The following is a 22,001-nucleotide window of genomic DNA, read 5'->3' as shown; positions in this document are numbered from 1 at the left end:
TAGATTTAAGATACATTAAAAGAGAAAAAATAGACTGTTAGATCATGAATTGTTTTACTGTGGCTACCTTGGAAAGTCCTTGGATAGTAAATTCAGGGTTATGTTTGTCTGCTGCCCTGTCACTGTCTGTGAGTACAGAGACTTGTTTTTCCCCAGAGACACTTGCTATGGCATTTGCTTCCATGAATTTTGGATTTAATCTCTCTTGAGAGCAGCTTTTAGCTGTACTCTCACCATGTAAAGAGTGGATGTGGGGCAGGATGAGATTGGAATAACCAAAGCACTGATGGTTGTAACTCAGAATTTTGTGCTGAGACTGGCTCAAGGTTTGGCCTGGCCATTTGTTTTAGGTCTCCAAGGTGTTGCTGGAAAAGCAACTGTAGCGATTCAGACCTGCTTTTCCTTTTTGGGGGAAAGCAATGCTGTACTCCTGATTTACCAAACAATCTCCATCTGGTGCATGAAACACAGATGCTGTGAATTTTTTTGTTTGTTTCAGTGTGTTTTTAATTTAAATTTTCTTTGTATAGTAAAGAAAGCTACCAAAGCATGATTCTTTGGCCAGGAAGAAGCATTTTCTTAAGGAGGATGTGGTTATAGGTGATGTTCCTGTTTAAAAGGCAACTTCAGCCAAGGAGAAATTACCACATTGTGATATTCAGGTTCTTGGGGAGTTCACAATTCTGTTTCTACCTTGTCACAGAGGAGTTCAAACTTCACCATATCAAATTCTGAGACAACCCACTGTCTGTTCTGCCTTCAAAAAACCTTTGTTTCTTTCTGGAGCTGGAATTGTATCTGCAGATAACTCAAGCCTCCCTAACTGCCACCTTGTCAGCCTAGAGAGGCTTTTGCTTTGTTCTTAATTTTTTTCTCTTCCAGAATTAATTTTTCATGTTTATTCAGTAGGAGTTAACACTGGTTTTTACAGAGGCAAATTCATTTCTTAAAAAGTATCTCAGAGCAGTAAAATTTGTTTGTTGTGAGGTACCTGCAGGTGGGTGGCTGGAGCTTCAAGGAGAGTCTCTCCATTCTGTGGAAAAGTTAGGAATTCTCAGGGAAATCATGCCTTATGGACACAGATTGTGAAAGGCAAGTTAAATGAATCAGCCCATTAAGCAGATGCATTTCTGCTGGCTGTAACTTTTTATAGGAAAAGGCAGATGTGTTATGCTTTCTACCCCTCTGCCAACAGTTTTTTGATGATCTTTTGCTCCTGAAATCAGTGTGGAAATAGCTGTGCTCTGGTGCACCTGCTCCTGTGGCTGGTTTGCAAAGGCACCCTGATTATTTGAGAATAGCAACTGGAAAAAGAGAATTTCACTCTACTGATTAAGGCAGAAGGAGCTCATGAAACAGGGTTAATAAGGGGCTGAGAAGTTTTTTTGGTTGGTTTTGTTTTTACAGCTTTTCTGAGTTACCTCTGACATCTATGGAGGTGTTTCTAGGCAGTTTTTCATAGCTGGGGTTTACTGTAATGTTTTCTAGGTAGAAAAGCTCAAGGAATGTCCTGCATTTTGAGTGGAGGAAGGGAAAGCTTTAACCTGAAAAAAGCAGCATTTGGCATTTGTTTCTGTGGAAGTTTAAAGCTGCCTCTTAGAAACCTACAGTGCATTGCTGGAGTCTGCCAGTCTGAAGTAGCAAGGAAATAATCTATCCTTGCTGGAGGTGCTATTTTCAGTGCTGCTGCAGCAGATGGGCCCAGTTTACTCTGTTTGGGTACACTCATTTTTCATTTGTGTCTCCAAAGCTGTGCTTTATGGTGGCTGCATCCATCCACTCATCCTCTGGAGACTCAGCTCCCAGGTTAAATTTGGGGCTGCTGTTGAGTTTGCCAAATTTCTTCTGCCAGTTTAGTGGCACCAAAAATGTAAACACTCCTGTCTCCCTTTCAAAGGAAGCCCATGCTAGCTACTATCCTACATCCTTATAAATAATCCAGCTGCAATTGCTAAAAATGCTTTATTAAAGTTAAATCTAAAAGCTTGTGAAAATCAGTACAATTATGTGGCAGAATAAAGCAGCTGGTGAGGGGAGGGATGTTATTGATCATCCTTGAGGGGAGCTGGGTGCAGTTACAGAGCTGTGAAGTTGGGGATTGGTCATTTCCAGGGCTGAGGATTTTAGGAAGAGGTGAAACTTTGCTGCAATGACAGTTTCAAAGAAATTTCCAGGCTGTGGCTTAGGTTTCTGCATTGATAGATAGTTGGTTGACTCTACATCAGTTTGAATCGTGCTCTGAAACAAATGTGGTTCCTCTCCAGCAAAATTAATATGATCAAATATTGCCCCAATCTTCTACCTGAGGAGAAATTACTTTTGCTGCTAGATTTCATTTTCCCAAAACTGATTTATGTGTCTTGGTAGGCTAATAACTTCAGTAAGGTGTGAAATTCTTTATCTCAAAATTGCACTTGGTAAAATTGGAAATTTGGAGGGGAAAAGAGTAGGAGCTGTTGGGTCTGTCTTGGAAATGGGGAAAGGAGTGGATCCAGAGGTTTCATTAGCTGGAATACATCTCCTGGCACCTTTTCAGGAGTTATTCTTATACAAATTTCATGGTATAATAGAATGGTTTTGTTGGGAAGGACCTTAAAGCCCATCCAGTGCCACCCCCTGCTGTGGGCAGGGACACCTTCCACTATCCCAGACTGCTCCCAGCCCTGTCCAGCCTGGCCCTGGACATTTCCAGGGATCCAGGGGCAGCCACAGCTCCTCTGGGAAGGACAAATCATAACTGATTTTAATGGAGGCAGGTTGAAGCTATGAGGTTTTCTTTCCCCCTGGTTTATGAATCTCAGTGTTAATGGTGAAACTTCTCTCCTGATTGCTTCACCCTTTCCCTTGCATATTGACTTTTCCTTTCCATTGGATTTGTTGTGCTTTTTCCCCCCCATTTTAATTTTTCCTTCCCCTCTTCCCAATGCTTTTGAGAAGATGGAGACAGGAGAGCTGGGAGCTGTTACTCTCACACCCCTCTGCTGTTGGCTCTGGCTTCAGTGAGCAGAGCTGAGGGATAATTGACAGTCAGAGGCTGAGATGGGAACAGGTGAGGAATTTTCCTACAGCATCTGTTGGGTCAGGATGTCTTGATGTGCTCTGGCAACGTCAAATTTGGCTTTTTAATAAACACACAGCTCTAGAAAGCTCTTTGAGTTCTTAGTGACTCAATCTCAGCCAGTCTCTGCAGGAGTTTTTATGCTTAAATAGTGCCTCCTAAATACACATTTTTTTCAGAAGGTCTTCCTGCATATCAGTATATTTAAATTTACAATTGGCATTTTGCACTAATTCCTAGGCTGACCATGTCCCAGTAAAATTGTTCAAATAAATGCCAATGACCCCTTCTCTGATGAAAAATTAAACACCCACTGGTTTATTGAATTTCTGTTCTCTCTCTCACATGCTTGTGCTGCCAAGGCCAGTTTTGACATCAAAATTCTGTTTGGATCCCCAAAAGGCCAAAAAAAATTCAGTTCTGGGGGGGTACCTAAGTGTAGGAAGTCCCTTTTCCCCAGGCTGAGCTTCTTAGTGCTTTCAGCCTTGGAATTAGGAGCTAATTAGGGGCTGGAGAAACGGGAGCAAGTATTTTTTTCTCTCCTTTTGGCATCTGAAAAAGGATGCAAGAGTTGGGATCTTCCAATTCTTACCTGCACTGAAAACATCTCAAGCTTTGGAAAGGCTCTGGCAGAGGTGAACAGCCTGTGTCAGATTCCTTGGAGAGCAGATTAGCAGACAGAGGGTCATTGTTTGGGGAAATGAAATACCCACATTAAGCCAGAACTGATGTAACTGTTGAAATAATGTTGCATTTCTTCTTTTCATGTGACCTGTGTGGTCTCAGTTTGAATGGAACCTGTTTTGTCCTGTAGTGGAAAAGGTGTTTTCCTGTTTTCCTGGTGGGTTTGAGTCTCTCTCGACTCTTCTGCTTAAAAGAAAACCACCTCTGAATTGTGGCATAAATAAAAGTAGATTGTTCATTCTGTTCTGGAAAAAAAAAAGCCCCAGCTATTTCATTTGTCCAAGGATATTGATTCAACTTTTGAAAGTAACTGTAGAGCTGTTCTGAGCAAGAATTTAAGGTAAGGTTGGCTTATCTCTTGCAAACATAAATTCAGTCTACAGATTCCTTATAGCTGTAGTGCTGGAACATCATGATAACTCCAAAATAATGAAAATAAGCAAGCATAAAATTTAAGTGCTTGTTGGGTTTTTTTCCCTCTGGGCTGCTTTGTTGTATCCCATAAAAATAATCTTTTATTATAGTAAATAATTCAGGAATTGGGGTTGTTTCTTATTGTAAGCTGTAATCACATCAGTTGATGAGATTTTTATACTTGATCTCAGTTTTATTCCTTGCCCTACTGCAAGCTGTGATGCTGAGCTTTTTGTTGCTGCACAGGGCAAGATGCCTATTTTTAATATTTCTAAAAGTGAGCATCAGCTTTCTCAAGTGATCTTGACTTCAGTGCCTGGAGTTTTTAACCAAATACACCAAATATCATGGCACTTTTGATTTTAAAAAAAGAAAATGATGGGAGATTATATAAATTGCAGATGAGAAATTTATGTTCCAAAGGGATTTTTTAAATTGCTCTGAGATAAGGATGCTTTTTATTTTGGAGCTGTTGTGAGAACTGGCTGCTTTCAGCTCTCTCAGGTAGTTGCTAGCAAGTGAACACTCTGGGTAAACATCCCAGCAGAACCAAGGATGGAGATTGCTTGGACAAAGCAAATAATTTAGTGTTTCTTAAGGCTCAAGCAGAGTAAACATTTATGCAGCACTAAAGCCAACAATCAGAAATGTTGTGAAAAATCTCTTCAAGCTCCCAAGTAAACGCTGTGGGGTTTAATTTTCATTTTGGTTGATTAAATGATACTGGCAATACTTCCCTTATCCAATACATGCTAGGAATATAAAGCTGTAATTAGGATGGGGAACCCTAGAAAGGGCAAGGATAGCTTCTTGAGGAAAGTAACACATGCAGATTTTCCTCTGAATATGGAACAGAAATTCAGCCCTGGAGACAAAATGGGAACATCAGGTTTGCATAGAATGGAAATAATTTAAAATTTGAAATCGGAGTTGTTTTTCATAACCATCTCATTGTTGTTAGAACTGGAGAGGATTGGAGAATCAGTGCTGTTAGCTGGCTGCATTCCATTAACACTTGAATTTTAAACCTGTTTATTTGAAAAGGAATAAACAAAGCCATAATGCCAATTTTAATAGGAGCACAGATGAATAGCAAATAGATGCTATTTGGATGGATTCACTGTGAGCACTGAAATTTGTGCTGTTTGCCCATAAGCCAGGGTGGGGATGGGCAGGCAGTTTATGGCTTTGTCACCTCCACCATCTCTTGTGCTCCATCCCACCTCTCTTGTGCCAGGACTGGGCAGAAGTCTTAATCTGATAGGAAAAAAAAAAAAAAAAAAAACAAAAACCACTAATAAGGGATTTGTTAATGATTTTTCATTGCTTGATTGTGCTGGGAAGTCTTCAGGTGTTGGAAACTGGGAGTTTTGAACTTTCTGTGCTGTCTGGCACAGACCCCCAAAACAACACTGCTTTTGACCTGAAGCCTTAGAGAAGGCTTCCAAAATTGAACTCAATAATAGAGTGTGTAGTTTGAGTAAAAGCAGTGTGCAATATCACATAGCAGAAAGCTTAGAATTTGAAGTTTTAGAATATAGTAATAAGTAAAATGAATGTTTTAGAACAAAGGTTTCTTCCTTTCTTCACCTTCTTCATGGGTATTCTTCAAAATTGTCTGCTGAATATTTGGTGTATCTTCTCTTCCTCTGTCCCCCTCCCAAATTCTGCATCACTCCATTGTGGAATCCTGACCTGCAGCAAGTGGCACTGATCTATCCAGCTCTTTGCAGTGAGAGAGACCTGATACACCACACGTCAGAGGTGTGTGCACAGGCAGCTCCCAGGATCCTTGTTTTTGGAAGTTAATGGTTTAGCAGAAAAACAATACATGTGGCTTTATTTTTCTATTCTGTGGTTATTCACTACCTGGGAATATGTGAGTAGAATGGCAAGAACAGGGAACAAAAAGAAAAATTAAGCTGCTGCTCCTCTGCTCTGTGTTTTTTTGGGAATTCCTTTACCATTCTGTTCCCAATTTTAAGGCCGACCTTGTGCTTGAAAAAAATTGCATTTGCCTCAGAAATGGAACCTTTATTTGACAAACAAATTTTCTTTTCAAAGGCAGCATTTACCCTTCGCTTTCAATCCTGTGAGCCACCAAAAATGCTTTGCCTCCTGCAGCTGGTGTGTGATGAGGTGGTGTTTCTGTGGCTCCTTTTCCTCTCTTGTAATTATGTTTAGATTTGTAGCTCTGCTATCCCATTTGTCTCTGTTCTGTTGTGTGTGTAATGGGGTGTGGATTGTATTTTACAAGTTTTGACACTTTGAAACTTGTCCTGTACTTACAGTTGAATATAAATGTTTTGCTCCAGGCTAGCTAAACAAAAGGGATTTAAGAACAGTAGCATTTTCTTAGGAAAATTCAAATCTCTGGGCTGGGTTTTGTTTGATAGGTTTGCTTGTTATTTGGCTAAATTTGCCTTTTAAAACCCAGCTGTGACTTTGCTTCTGGCCAAATGCCTCTTACCTGCTATCTTCCATGGCTTGGAAATTGGAAATATTTCATGGAGTCATGGAATGGTTTGGGTTGGTAGGGACCCTAAAGATCATCTAGTTTCAACCCCTTGCAGGGCAGGGACACTTTTGCTAAACTAGGTTGCTCCAAGACTCATCCAGCCTGGCCTTGAACATTTGCAGGAAGGTGAGATTCCCTCTTGATTAGGATTTTAGGGAAAGGATGAGGAATTGGAGTAATGCTGATAAGCTATTGGGTGTGTCAGCCAGGTAAGTGCCAAGAGCTACCACTGTGTCCTGGTTGGAAGGACAGGTGTCTGCCAATAAAGGCAGAAGCTTCTCTTTGAAATTGAGAATGTAAACCCCCTTTCCCCAAATCATTATTATAATTTTGAATTTAAGGGCCTCTCAGGCAAAGATATAGGAATTAGGAATAACAATTATTTACTAGGAAAATTAAAATAGAAATACAGTATTACAAAGAAAAATCTCAAACACTGAGTCAGAATCCAAGCTGACACCCTGTCAGTCAGTCAGGGTGTTGGCAGCAGTCCCATTCAATGGTGGCTGCATCCTCCTGCAGTGCCAGATGTGGTTCAGCTGGAGCAGTGCTCCTGGAGAAGGTGCAGTTTTCCTCTGAAAGTCCAGGGATGATGTGGAAAGGTCTGGCTTTCCTCTGGAATCCAGTGGAAAGATGGATAACTTGCTGTCCAAAATCTCAGTTTTTCTCTAGGTAGGAAAGGCTTGGCTCCTGCCCTGGCTGGAGCATCTCCCAGTGGGATGATGTAATTTTATCAGTCATGCAGTGGGACTCAATGTCCCAGCAGCAGGAGATATCTCCTGGAGGGAGGATGGGCTGTGGGAAAGATAAAGATGATTGCCCAGCTGGTTTGAAGATGGCCCATTAGCAGAGGATATGTGCCAGGAGATCAGGGGCACTGCCCCACCCTGTTCAACATTTCTGTCCCCATCAACCCAACACACACTGAAAGTATTTAATCTGTTTATTGTTGTGTGAAACCGTTCTGGGCTCAGGACTGGGAGCCTGTGTGTTGCTGTTCCCTGAAGCGTTTCTCGTTGCAGGATGTTCCGGCTGCGGTTGCTGCCCGTGGCCGCGGGGCTGGCGGTGGCATCGCGGCGCTCCCACGGCACGGCCCCGCACACCGGCGCCCGGCGGAGGCTCCTGCTGGCGGCTTTCCTCGGGACCTCTGCAGCCACAGCAAGCGCCAGATTCCTTTGGCAGAGGTAATGCACGCATAGCTCGTTTCTCTTCTGCCCCCGGTGAGTGCCTGCGGTGCTGCTGCTGGGGGGGATTCCCTGGCGGGAGCACTCGGGGGTGCTCAGAGCTCGGGGCTGAGGCGTTGTCTCACACGGGCTCTTTGGTGTGGTTTCCTGCCTGCCTGATGGTTTGTGGTGGTGTGAAGAGAAAAACCTTCACTTTCACAGTTTCTGGTTGAAACAGTGCATCTGGGCGGGGTTTGCTCCTTTGTGTTTTTTTGTGTGGTTTGCTGACTGCTTTCGTGTATAAAAGGCAGAAGGGGACAGTGTGTCTTTTGGTGGGAAGGTAGCAGCACACAGGTTTGTGTGGATTTTAAGGGTCAGAGCCTTAAAACACCTCATGAGTCTCCAAGTTCATTCCTGTTACTGGGGGGAAATGGGATGTTTGGGTTTCCCTGAGGTGTCTCTCACTGAACCCTGGCCTGTGCCTGAAGTAAAACAGGGACTCCTCTTCCATCCCATGGGAGCAGCGTGGCACCAGCAGTGTCACTCAAGCACATGACTAAAATTAGAGTGTAAAAATAAAGTATTTGCTGAAAGCCTGTGTTCTTTTCATTCTAAACTCAGGTGATTTGTGGCTGGCTTTCTGCTCACCTGTGGCTAGAAGGCTCTAGTTTTAATGCAGGGGGAGAGAGGTGATGGGAATTGTTCTGGCTGTTCCTTAGAGCTGTCAAACCCAACTCTCTGCTAAGAGGAGTTGCTGAGTGGAGGAAGAACACTGTGATCCAGTTTTGTGCTGCATTTTGCTAATGATCTGCACTGATGCAGTCAGTGCCTCTGAGGGAATGGCCAGGATAATGCCCATTTTCCAGCTGGGAAGCAAGTGAGGTTATTCCACTTCAAATCTTATCCTCAACACAATCAGAAAATCAGTAGGACATCATGTCCTGTGTAAAGCTGTCCCAGAGACATGGAGTTAATATCTCCCTTCTGTAGCAGGTTCCTTTGCTTTTAAAACCAGCTAAATTTTCAGGTGCTGTTGTTGTTTTTATCAGGAGGATGGTGCTTGTGTTATGTGGAGTGCTGGACCAGGGATGGATTTCAGGGAAGGATTTTTGGCTCCTGGAGTATCTGCTGCTCCTTGGAGGCCCTTGGGCACCTTCCTCAGCTGCAAGGACTGATAGAAATCAGTTGGAGAGACACAGCTCTCATCAATCTGGATAGGCTGACTTGCTGTTATTACTTGTTTTGCCTTTCCTTGCTCTGTCTCCTTCATCTTTTATAAATCCATAAAGCACTAAATAGAATTGTACAGACTTTCAAGTATTCCTTTCCTATCTGAGCCATGAAATAAATCCTCAACGTCAGCAACTATAAAATAAAAGTGCACCCAAGCTTACAATATTAATTTAATTACTTGGCATAAAGCTGCAGAATAAAACAAGGAACTAAACTGATATGTTTGATGTAGAAAATTCTTCATACTGACGTCTGTGGAAGTTTCAAATGGACTTTCAAGTGGGCATTTTAGCCTTGTTTAAAGAAATAAGGGATGAAGTGTGAATTTCCTTTGTCCTTCTGAAAATGGAAATTAGGTGATCAGTAGAGTTTGAGCAGGTGAACACAGAGTGTTTGTAATGACATCCTGAGTTACTCAGGAAGGTGTGTCCTGAGTTAGTACAGGAAGTAGCAGTAAGTATAATTAATTAAGAGATTAATATGTAGATATTTCTTTACAGCTTAGGCATTAAAGATATAGCAAGCCAGATCAAGAAGCAGTTGGAAATTTTAAGTTTGTTGGACTAGATAAGTAGAAGGTGATGATGGTTGAAGAAAGGAATTCTCAAGACTGTCAGGTGCAGTCTGAAACCAGTGTATTTCAGGTGGATTCTGTGGCATGGACTGTGAGCAGCACAAGAAACCAGTGCTGGGGTAAGGAAGCTCACACAAAGGCACAGAAGAAATCTAGGAGTGAAAAGATATATATGGAGAAATCCTATGGTTGTATGATGCAAAATAGACTTAATTGTGTCTTCCTAAGATGGGAGGTGGGTTGGTGGGATCTTTGTTTGGTCCTTTGCAGGTAGGTGTTGGTCTTGTTGCCTTCCCTGCCCTCCAGGATGTCCTGGCTTTTGGGGAATATATCTCCTCTAAATTATTGCACAACAGGAGTAGCTTTTGCTGCTCAGTTTTCCTGTGGTGAGGAATACTTGAGCAGTGCAAATAGCTGAGCTTAGAAGACTAATGAAGTTTACACTTTCTCAGCAATAACTTAAACTCTGAGGATTTCCAGCTGGCAAGAGAAGCAATTAAGTATCTGGGCATTGGCATAATGAACTGAATTAATTGAAATTAATCTTGGTGCAGTCATTGGCTACTCTAAATGAGGCACTAATATATGAGAAGCACTAAACCTCACAGTTTGTGGCAAGCTTAACATTTGTAAAAAATATTCTGTTACTGATCCTGGTGTAAAACTTGTAGTCTCTAGTTCCTGATGCCCTTGTGGAGTGTTAAGGAGTGGCTGCAGATCTGTTCTTCATGTCACAACCATTCCTGGCTGAATCTGGGGGGCATCTGAAAGCACTGAAATTGGCATTTTGGTGCTGAAGCTTGTTAATCAGTCCAACATTGAGTGAAACAAGGGAACAAAGGTACCTTTGGGGGCCTCTGTAAGCAGAGTCTTAGCAGTGTCCTTCCTGATGGTCTGAAAATACTTCATGATCCATTTCTTATCCTTGTGTGAATAAATTGTGGTGAGAATAAGGGCAGGACACTGGTGTTGTCTGGGAATTGCTGCCTCCAGCTCTGGGATCCTCAACACAAGACAGACATGGCACAGGGTGCCCAGAGAAGCTGTGGCTGCCTGGAAATGTCCCAGGCCAGGTTGGACAATCTGGGATAGTGGGAAGTATCCCTGCTCATGGAACTGGAAGAGCTTTAAGGTACCTTCCAAATCAAACTGTTTTGGGATTGTATAACTCTGGTTTAAGAATGCACTGATTTTTTTTTTTTTTTTTTTTCACCAGTGTCCTGGGGGCTTTAGAGTAATTTGCTTATAATAAATTTTTAATGGGAGAACTGCTGGAAATATCTTCTGCCAGCTGAAACAGAGACTTAAAAAAATCTCTCTTGCAGTAAAACAAAGGAAACCACATACATCATAGTCAAGAGGGGAGAAACCTGTTTTATAGCTATAGATGTGTCAGGTACAACTTAACCTAATGTATGGGAGAAAATAGGAGAAATTGTAGGTATTGTCAATGTAGGTGGGTAGGTATTATCCATGTGAGTTTATTTTTAGAGCTCTCATGTGTTTACATGTCAGGGGAATGGAAGGAGCCAATCTTTAAGTTGCCTTCCAACCCAAATCATTTTGTGGTTCTGTGCTTTTTTATAATTCTTTGTGAGAGGTGACACACTCAAGAGACTATCCTTGGGATTGCTGTGCTGGGGGTTTTTTCCTTAGGCTTCAAGACACATTTGGTGTCTTGAAAGAACACTGTGTTCTTTCCAGTGTCTTTTGGCTGAATACTGGGCTTTTTCTCCATGGACATTGGGGAAGGAAAGGATCAGATCCTGGGGGCACAGTCCTATATCCCACTGTTGTGAACTCTGTTTGGGAATGAAAGCAGCATCTCCTGGATTAAGAAATAGCAGATTTATAGCTCACAAGGGTATTGGGGTAATGTCAGGACACCACAGCATGTGTCATTAGGGTGATTGCCTTTGTGAAGTTCTTGCCACAAATTCATTGTGCTAATTTATGTCAGTGTTGAGTATGTGAGAGATGAGGAGGGAAGAAAGTGGCAACGAGCCCTGTGAGTGTGGCAGCACACTGAAAAATTGAGTTGTGGCTCTTCATCCTCTCTGGTGAATTTCTTATTAAAGTTTCAGGTAACTAATTTAGTTGCTGAATGTGGTTGAGCTGAGGATGAGACAGAGCTCCTTGCTGAAAGTTCTCCTGATCCCTGAAGGTTGCCTGTTTTTATGAATGTCCAAACTTGCTTTTGCATTACAGCATGAAAGCCCTGAAGTCTTAAGTGGCTTTTAAACCTCACTGGGATGTCTTCAGATGTTTACATATAGGGAGAATGGCAACTCTTAGTCAGCATGTGTCAGGCAGGATTCTTCCCTCCTGCCTCTGGTTTGGTGGCAGCATCTTTGCTGACTCCTGAGTGCCCAACTCCTTGCTAGATGTCTTACATTTCCTCCTGAGACTGAACAGCAGCTGATAGCTGAGAGCTTTGCTACTGCCTTCAGGATTAGAATAACTGAGCACTGTTATCTCTGGCACAAAGCTTTGTGATTTTTTTTTTCATGCTGTTCTGCTTCTGTCATTCATAGATGAAATATACTTTCAAGGGAGGGGTTGTGATTCATTGGAAGACCTGCAACTTGGGGTGTTGTGTCAATGCCCAGTGTGGGTGCCAGCATCCATCCTACCTGTATATCCTATGGTTGCATGTGTTTGGTTCTTTTAAAGAATGATTCCCCAAGAGAGAATTTATCATTGCAGGCCTCTGGTACTTCAGTGTTTCTAGTGAAGGATGAGGAATCTAATCTTACACTTGATTGTTGGCTTTCTCCAAGGATTCAAAGGAGATATTGCTAGGTGGGTGGGAAATAGTCTTTGATTCAAATTCAGTTCACTGGAGGCAAAAAACAGTCTGAAGAGATCAGAATGGTTGAAGCATGGCAGTAGGGTTCAGGATCCAGGACAGGCACACTCCATGGAGAAAGGCTGGCGGATGGTCTTGGCACACAGTGAAGAGAGGCTTTGTATTTTCATTTCATTCAGAAGCTGCAGCACCAGGAATTCCATTGGAAACTCAGCGTCATCAAACAGGGGAGGAGAGAGTCTTCACTTGCTGAGGGAAGTCCAGCAGGGTGGATATTTCTAGAGTTTTGGGCTTTTTTCTTTTCTCCATACTCTGACATCTGCACTGAAAGGCTTTTTTTATGAGGGCTGAGTATGGAAGTTACAGTTGTTGGAAGCCAAGGATTTCAGCAGAGGGTGGTAAAATACACAGAGAAGGTGCACATAGAGAGCTGCTCCTTCAGTGGTTAATTCAGTGAGTAGTTTGGCCAGTGGCCTGGAGGTGAGGAATAGCTCTTTAAACCTTGCTTCAGAAGCAGCCTACAGACTCTGCCTTTCTCCTCAGAGCTCATTTTCCTGGATGGTGATGTGACTGTGGAGCAGAGTTAATTACCTGGATAAACCAGAGGGAGGAAAAAGCTGACTGTATTCAAACAGCCTCTCTCTGCATCTCTGGAGCAACTGACTTGACAGCCTGATGGATTGAAGGAATGCGTGGGATGTGCTGAAAATGTTTGATTTTTCAATTTCATCTATCCCTTCCCTGGTCTGCTAGCTGTCAGTCAAGCATTACAGGAGCAAATCTTTCCTGATGCAGCTATTCTCCAGCATGTTTCCTATAGAATAGCTTAGTTGTGGAGATAAGCAGTTGATTTCCTATTGCTTTTCTGTCCCCTTTTCCCAAGAGATTCCCTCAGAGCTACTTAAGATGGGTGTCCTGCCTGCACAAGGGCTTTCCATGTCAGTGCTGCTGGTGTAGCCTCAGCTGGCAGCTGCATTTTTCAGCCAAACCCACAGCTCCTCAAGGGTGTGCCAGTGCTGATTAAACTTTCAGGAAAGGTTTCAGGACAGGTGCCAGCATGGACTTCGTGCTCCAAGAGAGGTCAGCTGTCAGACTGTTCCAGGGAAGTAATTTCCATATCTAAGATACTTGTGGGGGACCCAGGTTTGGATGCTGTCTCTGAAAGTTTGGTTCAGTGGAGGTAATAAAAATGGTGCTTTGCTGTAAGACTCACAAATATATATTGGCAAATTGAGACTGAGGGCCTTTTCAGATTAGGAAGTGTGTAAAACTCCATTTTTATGTGAAAAGGCAGGATTAATGCTGCCTTTCAGTGAGCACTTGTGTGTTTTATTACCTCAGACCCCTGTAATGGAGCTGTGTTCTGTCCCACTGTGAACTAGAAACCTCTGAACCCCTGTCTGAGCTGATCCCTTCCAATCCAAACCATTCCATAAATAATGAAGTGTCTTCTTCCCACCAGTACTGTGGACGTTTGCAGTTCTTTAGCCCATTCCCATCTGTCTTGTACTGCACTGTCAGTGAATTATGGGATGCTGATAAGGAGAGAGTTGTCTTTTATTTTGGTAGCATTTAAATTAATTGATGGAACACCTACCCTCATTTCTCCTTCTTGGAAGCTGATGTGCTGAGATTGCAGCAAGCTGTGGAAGGACAGGGGGTTGGAATGAGAGGATCTCTAAGGCCCCTTCCAACCCAAACCATTCCATGATTCTGTGATTCCAGGGGAGACAGACACAGACTCTCTTCTGTTAATGCTACATACCACATCTGTGTTTTCCAGGAAACTGGTAGGGTGAAGTATGTGTAGCCTTTTGTTTAAAGCTTGGGAGACTTCAAAACTCTGTTTGTTTTTGTTTTTCTCCCCAGGCAGCCCTTTTAAAACAAACTCAGCTGTGAATGAGCACGTTCATAGTTCCAGGCAGTACCAAAGTGGCAAGGAGCAGCACCTGTGTGTAAACTCCATACCCTGTGATTAGTCCAAAATAAAGCACCAGGAATGCAAAGTAAAGGCAGATTTGCTTAAATTATGGGCAGGCTGGGATGTTTCCCTGAGCTGTTGGAGTCCTTTAGAAAGAGAAATAATTTTGTCAAACCGTTGGCTTTGTTGCTTGTGACACGTTAACGGATCCTTAGAGATTATCATTTCACTGATGTTAATGTGGTCTGAGCTCTGTCTGATTCTAAACTGCTTTACAAGTAAAACATGGGAAAGCCAGAGCATTGTTTGGCTTGGGGATTTGTCCTGCTTTTTATTTAATCATCCCATTGCCAGTTGCAGTTCTGTGAGCTGCTCCTGACTCTGAGTGATTTGAAGTGTTGAGTCTTGGTCTATGGAACAGAGCTGCCTGGAGATCTTTGTATTTGAGCAGCAAAGGAAAAAGGGTCCTGTGCTCTGCCAGAGTTTTATTTCAACCCTGAGGACAAACAACTCCAGTTTTGTTGTCACAAATCCTGCAGCACTGGAGTTGAGAAGAGTCGTTGGAAGAAGGGGATAAAACAGCCTGTCAGCTGCTGGAGATAGAAAATAAATCAGCTGAGCTGAAACAAAAAGGTTGTTCATCCTGAATCCTGCAGTGCTGATGGTAAAACACATTTCTGTCACTTAATCTGTCTTTTTGGGGAAGCAGAGGTGGAATTTAGTGCTAGAGGAGGTATGATATGCCCTTCTTCTGGTGTTTCTTTCATGTCTAATTTTCATAATTCACTGAGTGATTTGGACTGGGAAAACTTACTGTGACCATTAGTCTGGGTTTTGGTGTGGGGTGGAAATTAGATCACAACAGGGGAAAAAGCACACTGAATTCCAAGGGGACTGGTCACTTCTTTACTTTTACTTTGCAGCCTTCCCCACTGGATTGTAACCAGCGTTGCACTCAGGTGGAGCCCCTGAGGATGATTTTGTGGCACCCTCAGTCACTTCCTCAACGGTGTTTTCTTTTCCCTGGAGCAGGGCTTATGCAGAAGACTCAGTCAGACACGGCCCGAGGGCAGAGCCGGGGGAGAAGGTGAAGCAGGAGGAGGAGGAGGAGGAGAGCAGCGGCAGGAGGGCGGTGGCCGCGGGCGATGAGGAGGCGCCGCCCGAAGGGAAGAAGAAGAAACGTTCCGGGTTCAGGGACCGCAAGGTACCAAACTTGGGCATCTTGAAAGAGAGAAAACTTGCTCTGTACCTGTCTCTATTTTCTAAGGGACCTTACTGTTTTGGGAAGCTACTTTGTCTGCATGTTGCCATGAGTTTCTGTAGGCTGAAACTTCCAAATTTTCCAAGCTTGTATGTTCCTCTGAAATGGAGACCTCTTTTCCCACCTGCACTTGCAGGTCCAAGATAATCAAGGCTCCTGCACTGATGGCTGTTAGGATGGTGCATACAAAGCAGGGAATTGGTGCCAAAACTTTTAAAGCATCTGGGATATTCAGCATGTGTGTGTATGAGTGCATCCTTTTGCCTGTGAGTATACACAGAGCATGCTGGAAGGAGTAGAGGATGAATGTGGAAGGGAGGATTATAGGAAAGGTGTACTTCAGTTCTTCATTTAATTATTCTGTGCAAATGTTCTTGTTGAATTACAGCCTCAGTCCACCTTCTTGGTTAGTCCTGGCTCTCTCTTGATGCTTCTGGCCATTTCATTTTCAGATCAGACACATTTTCAAGAGGAGGGATACTTGAGTAATAAACTGTATTGCTTGTGACCTGCCTTCACTCTTGGGCAGTTCCAGGAGCTTTGGGCTCCTCAGAATTGACAACTGGTTTGGCACTATCTGAAACCACTGTTATTAAAGGATGTGTAATTTGATCTGACAGAATCCTGTAACTGGGAGCTGGCAGACAGCAGTATTTTATTCTTTAAGCCCATCTGGATGTCAGTTTTATAGGCCTGTGTTGGATGATGTAATATCTTTGCAGCACCAAAGAGGAGAAAGGAATAGTGAAGAGCATCTACTCCCATTTTGTTAAGACTTGCTTCTGATATTTATTTTTAAGCCTGTATTCTGGAGGTTGCATCTCATTAGCTGTTAAATTGTGGGTAGTCACATATAGTGGCTTAACAGCTTCTCATGAAAAATTAAGAGCTGTTTCCTTTGAAGTTGCTGAATCATTTTGGTTCCTGGTCAGAAAAGATTACACAACTTGAGATTTCAAGTGCCTGGTGGTTTTTGGGGCTCCAGACTCTCTCCTGTTGTGACATGCTGGTGGCAGCTTGGTGAAGTTACATAGTAAGATGCTGTGCTGAGATACTCAGAGTCATCCAGGAATGTGGGTTCTTGGAAGCTGCTGATTTTCATGGCACTTGGGTGGCAGGTGCTCTGACAGCTTCAGCTCTTGCCAGTACTACTCAAGAAAAGCAGGTTATTGGTTTTTTCCAGTGTCAGCAGATGGAGGCAGGCTGCAGAGAGCAAACCACAGTCCACCTCCATCCACATTCTTACTTTTGAATACAGTGAATGTTAAGATTCATTTTTGTCTGACGTTGCTGCTGGCTGGGGAAGCCAGAAGAAGCATTTTTTACAGGCAAGGACTGTTGTTCCAGTTTGACATCAGAGACATACCTGTGTTGACCAGCTCTTTCCTTCCCAAACTAGGCAGGGAGGAATATGGCCATAATTTCCAAAAATGCCACGAGCCAGGTGTGCCCAAAAGATGGGAATAGTGTGTGGCCTGCATCCCTTCTCATCCCAGTCTGCCTTCCCCTGGCAGGAACTCAGGAGCAGCAATTTCCCTGGGGACAGCCCCATCATCTTTGTGCCAACACAAGCCTTTTCTCTGCAGCCTCCAGACAGAATGTACCTTGTGTGGCCTGAATGCCAATGTTGCAAGAGCTCCCCCAAAGGCAGGATGTGCCAGGTACTGTCCCAGGTGCCTGCTCCGTGTTTGAGCAGCTCTCCTGTGGGCTGTGTTTGATCAGCAGCTGCTGCAGTGAGTCACCTTGGGAGCTGTGCTTGAATGTGGCCAGCTCAGATGACAGGGGAAGGTGTGTCCCTGCTCCTGGCTCAAAATCAGGGCTGCTCCCCTAATTGTGTAGCACCTCAGGGATTCCTGACTCTTCCAGTGTTTGAGAAAACCCCAACCACCACCCACGGTAAAAACTCTTCCCAGCTCTTCCTCTAATTAATTGAAAATAGCGTGGGATTTTCCTTGCAAAAAAAATTAAGCCTAATTGGAAGTGTTTAACACTTGTTTGTTATCCTAATGTTGTTTTTAATGAAGGTGATGATTAGTGGTGAAGCAATAAATTAAGTTTGACGTTGCTGTTTTAAATAGTGATCCAGTGAGAGGGGGAAGCTGAAGCACAAACCACTCTCAGGTGTTGGGATTGTTTGTGGATGGTTCCCAAGCACGTGTTGTTGTCTGTGCAGATATGTTGGGCAGAAAAGGAAAAAAATTACTTGAGTGCTTCAACATATTTTGAAGGCTAATGAGCTGTAATACAGGATGGGGGTGGGCTGATGTGTTAATTAACTTGCTAAAAGTGTTTGCATGCAGCAGTAGGGCTGACTTACCAAGATGTACTGGCAGTGTTTGGGTCCTGCAGGTATCTTGCCTTGGGATATTCCCCGTGCTGAGCCTTCATTTGGGTGTGTGTCACAGGAGGAAGCATAAAGAAAATGAGTCCTAATTAATTTGCTCTGTTAAGATGTGTGCTGTTGCATAGTCAGGGAAGCCCTGGTGGTGCTCTGTGCCTTGAGATGTTAATTTAGAGCTTTATTTTCATGTCAGCATAGGATTTAGGTTTTTTATTTTCCTTTTAACCTGAGGCTTAGCATAAACATTGACAGTCTCAACACACCTTCACTCTGCTAGAGCAACAGGGATTACTTACTTGTCTTTCTCCTTCAGTACATGCTCTGCAAATAAATGCAAAAATGGGATTTTCCCCTTTGGGTCATATCATCTTTCTGAAGGTGCCTGATTACATGCATTACATGCATTTCTAGGGGCAGGATGAGAATTTTGAGTGGTCTTCCTTGTACTGACGACTGGTTTGTATTAGGGAAAGGTGAGAAGTCAGGAGAGGAGATATTGCCTGGCACGATTTTCAGTGCAGGTTGCTTTGAAGCAGTGCAAAAACCCCTCACAAAGGGTTGTCTGCACCCAAATCTTAACTCCACATTTGTTTTGGGGATCAGGCCAGTCCTGTTACCACCCACCTGATGTTCAGCACCATGAATAAGTGAGTCTTCTCCCATTTGCAGCATCTTGGCTGTTCCCTTCTTGACCTGGCTTCGTGTTGCACCCAGCCTTGCAGTCAGAGGGATGGGCTGCAACATTTGTCAGGTTTTGCCAGCTAATTAGTTCATTACCAAGAATGATGTAATTGTGAGTTCAGCTGCAGGTAAAAGGGAAGAAGTGTGGCTGCATTTGCTCCCTTCTTGTAGGGAAGCTTGTGCAAGAAGTGAGATTTCAGTTGTGACCAATGCAGCCTGTGAGATGGTAAAAAGCCATTTAGATTGTGCATTTTTGTGCTGTAAGCTGAAACAGGAGATGTGGGTTTTAGCCCATGTTGTTAGTGAGCTGTTGTTGCTGTGGAAGTAATACTCTACATATTCTAAACATGGGGAGGAAAACACCTGAAAGCAGCAAGGCTGACAGTAGCATCTTAGCAGGGGCTTGAAATGGATGCAGAGGGAAGAGCCATGGTGGGTATGAAGTCAAGTGGGTAAAATGAAACATGGTTTTACTGGCAGAAATGTCAGGACTCCTGTCTGTGGTGCAGCAGTGAGGTTGTTGAGTTGAGGGAAAGTATTTGATAGTGCCTTGCAAGAAATTTTTTCACAGGCTTGGCAAATTTGGTTGAAGAGTTTTTTTAGCTGGAAAGCAGACTGTGGTGAAGGGTTGCCACGGATGGAGTTGGGTGTGGTCTGTGGTTTCATACTGTCCTTGAGTTTATTTGTCTTCCTTGAAGGTGAAAATACTGAGCTGTTTCTGGCTGATTAAGCTGGGTGGGGTGTTATAGTCAGGCAGGAGTGAGATATGGGCCTGCACCCACAAGTGAAAGATCCCTTGAGCATAAGGAGCTGCCTCCTGCCAGGTGGGAGCAGTAGACAGAGCTGGAAAGAGGTGGAAAAGTGGGTGTCATCTTTTACTGGGACTTGGAGTTTAGCAATAAAGCAATTGTCCTCATTCCAGTGCCCTTAGCTGCAGAGAACCTTGTGGACTGAAGCAATAAATGTGGAATTAGGTTTGTTGATTAGAAGTGCAAAGGGCCTAGGAGCAAAAAGTTTCTCCTGCATGAGGGAGGGAGCTGCCTGTAGTGGTTGATGCAAGGACATGTGGTTTCTGGAAAAGCTGTGGTGATGCTTTAGGAATTGTCATTCTAGGTAATGTCATCTGTGGTTGCATTGCTGGAGATCTGAGCTGGGGCAAATAAAGAGGAGAGAGGCTTTGCTTTACCAAAGCCTGGCTTGGGGGATACATTTGGCTTTTTTTTTTTTAATCCTAGAAATAAGAAAAACTCGAGAGGGTGTTTTCTGTCTGATAAACATCAGGCTGAGGAAGTTGTTCAGGAATTTAAGGACAAGGCTGAGCCAGGACCAAAGCCAGGAATGATCTACAGCTGCCTTGGCAGTATCCTTGATCTTGCCTGTTCTCTTGCAGCACATCATTGGGATTTTTTCCTCCCGTGGCTCTTGGCCAGCTGCAGGTTTCAAGTACATTATGGACTGTTAAACACAGCATATAAAGCTGAAGTAAGGAGGAAAGTTTTCTGTGCTAATACATTATGAAGTGTAGGTGTCTGTGCCTTTTTCCACCCTTGTGGCCTTGTATTGGGATTTTGTTTAGAAAATCTGTCTGTTGTCTTTGATTAATTCCAGCTGTTTGGGGGGAAACTGATTCTAGGTTTAAAAAAAAAAAATCACTGCTGGCAGAGTTAGGAAGAAGCAGATTGGTGGGGAGGACTGAGTTTCTGGGGAATTCTGCCAATGTGATAGAAAAGAGGAAAAAATGAGCTTGGGTGACTGAGCAACCAGCTGCGGCTCCAAGTGATTTTTTCCAAGACTCTGCTTGAAAGTAAAGGTTTTTCCCAGCCTTCCAAGACTTTCACATCAGTCACAAATCCAACATTTCAACGCTGTGGTTAAAATGTTGGGCTGCTTTAGATTCACAAATGGGATGCCAGTGTCTTTTCTTATGCTCATGTTTTTAAAGCACCTTCAGGGATTTTGTGAATTTGATTTTCCTCTGCCATCATAAACAGTCTAAATTTATTCATAATAAAGATTTTTAGTGTTTGTTCTTAATCCTAGGACATCAGCAGCTGATACATCCAAATTTCCTAGGTGTTCAAAGGGTTTTTGAAGGGAATATTGCCAAAAGAGAGTTGTTTTGCTGCACACAACTTATCCTGTGGCAAATCTCTTTGAGGACTATGAGTCAGTGTGGGGCAGGAACAGGATACATCTAATGCTGGCTGCATTTCCTTTCCAGGTGATGGAATATGAGAACAGGATCAGAGCCTACTCCACACCAGACAAAATCTTCAGGTACTTTGCCACGCTGAAGGTCATCAACGAGCACGGCGAGTCCGAGGTTTTCATGACCCCGCAGGACTTCGTGAGATCCATCACCCCCAACGAGAAACAGCCAGAGAGTGAGTGGGGGGTGGGTGCTGATCAGGGCAACTGGTGCTACCCAGTCTCTGCTCACCTGGCCTGTGAACTTCCCAGCATCTCCTGAAGGTTTCCTGCTCCAAGCACAAAATTAGCCTGAGCCCTTTCTTGTTTCCCAAAATGCTGTTTCAGTGCAGCAGATCTGGCTGCTGTGAGCCCCTAAAGAGCAGATGGGATGCCTTTCTCCTGTATTTAATAGGGAAAGATCACCTTTAATTGAAACATGTGATGTTGATTGGTGCTGGGTCTGAGACAAAGATGTCAGCACTCTGTACCCATGTGACAAAAGTGTTTTATTCTGGTGCACTCCTTTTATATAGAGCTTGGAGTTTCCTGGGTAAACACATATGATTGGTTGGGAGTTTGGATTGCTCAGTTCTCTGACCAATAGTTTCTGCAGCTTAGGATGGAACTCATTGGGTGAAATCATCCCATTACTGTTCACCTAGGAGCCTGATTGTCAAACCAGGCTGCTTGAATTGAGTCTCTTATTTATGGCCAAATTAATTGCTCAGCTAATAGCCAGCTTGTGCTGTGACAGAAACGCTTCCTAGACCTACAAAAGGAGGTTGCTTTGGCAAGGAAAACATCAGCAATAAAGGTTGGAGTAGATGATCTTAGAGGTTTTTTTCCAATCTCAATAGTTGTAAAGGGGTTGAGGCAGTCCCAGGTGGTGCTGCTGGTCAGGGTAAGGCTCATCTCTGCCATCTTCAATTTCTTTGTGTTGGAGAAAACACATCACTTGTGGTACTTGGGGAGGTTTGGCAATCTACAAGTGGGAGGGAGACACCTTGTTCTTGTCTGGAAGCTGTCCTGAATATTTGGTGTTGGTGGGGTAGCAGGAGGCTTTTGTCTGCATTCCATTGGGGTGAGACCTGGGAGATCATGTTTCTTGGTCTCCCACATTGTATCTCGAAGAATGAAACAGGCTTTTGTCAAAT

At 43.5% G+C, this 22,001-nt stretch overlaps 2 protein-coding genes across 7 annotated transcripts in view; both read left to right on the top strand.

Moving 5' to 3' along the window:
* The window catches only part of SPOCK2 (SPARC (osteonectin), cwcv and kazal like domains proteoglycan 2), a 163,308-nt gene that overhangs the window by 7,060 nt on the left and 134,247 nt on the right, over positions 1-22,001 (top strand). The gene's annotated exons all lie outside the window — the stretch shown is intronic.
* Positions 1-22,001, top strand: part of MICU1 (mitochondrial calcium uptake 1) — an 83,910-nt gene that overhangs the window by 2,581 nt on the left and 59,328 nt on the right. For 3 of the 6 annotated variants that reach the window (XM_079312138.1, XM_079312136.1, XM_079312137.1), the window contains exons 3-5: positions 7,697-7,858; positions 15,407-15,578; positions 20,879-21,041. In XM_079312138.1, the coding sequence (XP_079168264.1) occupies positions 7,698-7,858; positions 15,407-15,578; positions 20,879-21,041 (496 nt within the window). In that variant the 5' untranslated portion in view covers position 7,697. Of the gene's footprint in view, positions 1-7,696; positions 7,859-15,406; positions 15,579-20,878; positions 21,042-22,001 lie in introns of those variants that run through there. The other 3 variants (XM_079312139.1, XM_079312140.1, XM_079312141.1) reach the window with 2 other exon arrangements.

Source organism: Erithacus rubecula (genome assembly GCF_903797595.1).
Source record: "Erithacus rubecula genome assembly, chromosome: 9".
NCBI classification, from domain to species: Eukaryota; Metazoa; Chordata; class Aves; order Passeriformes; family Muscicapidae; genus Erithacus; species Erithacus rubecula.
Note: the sequence above shows the minus strand (reverse complement) of the source record. Positions and strands in the feature narration are given on the sequence as shown.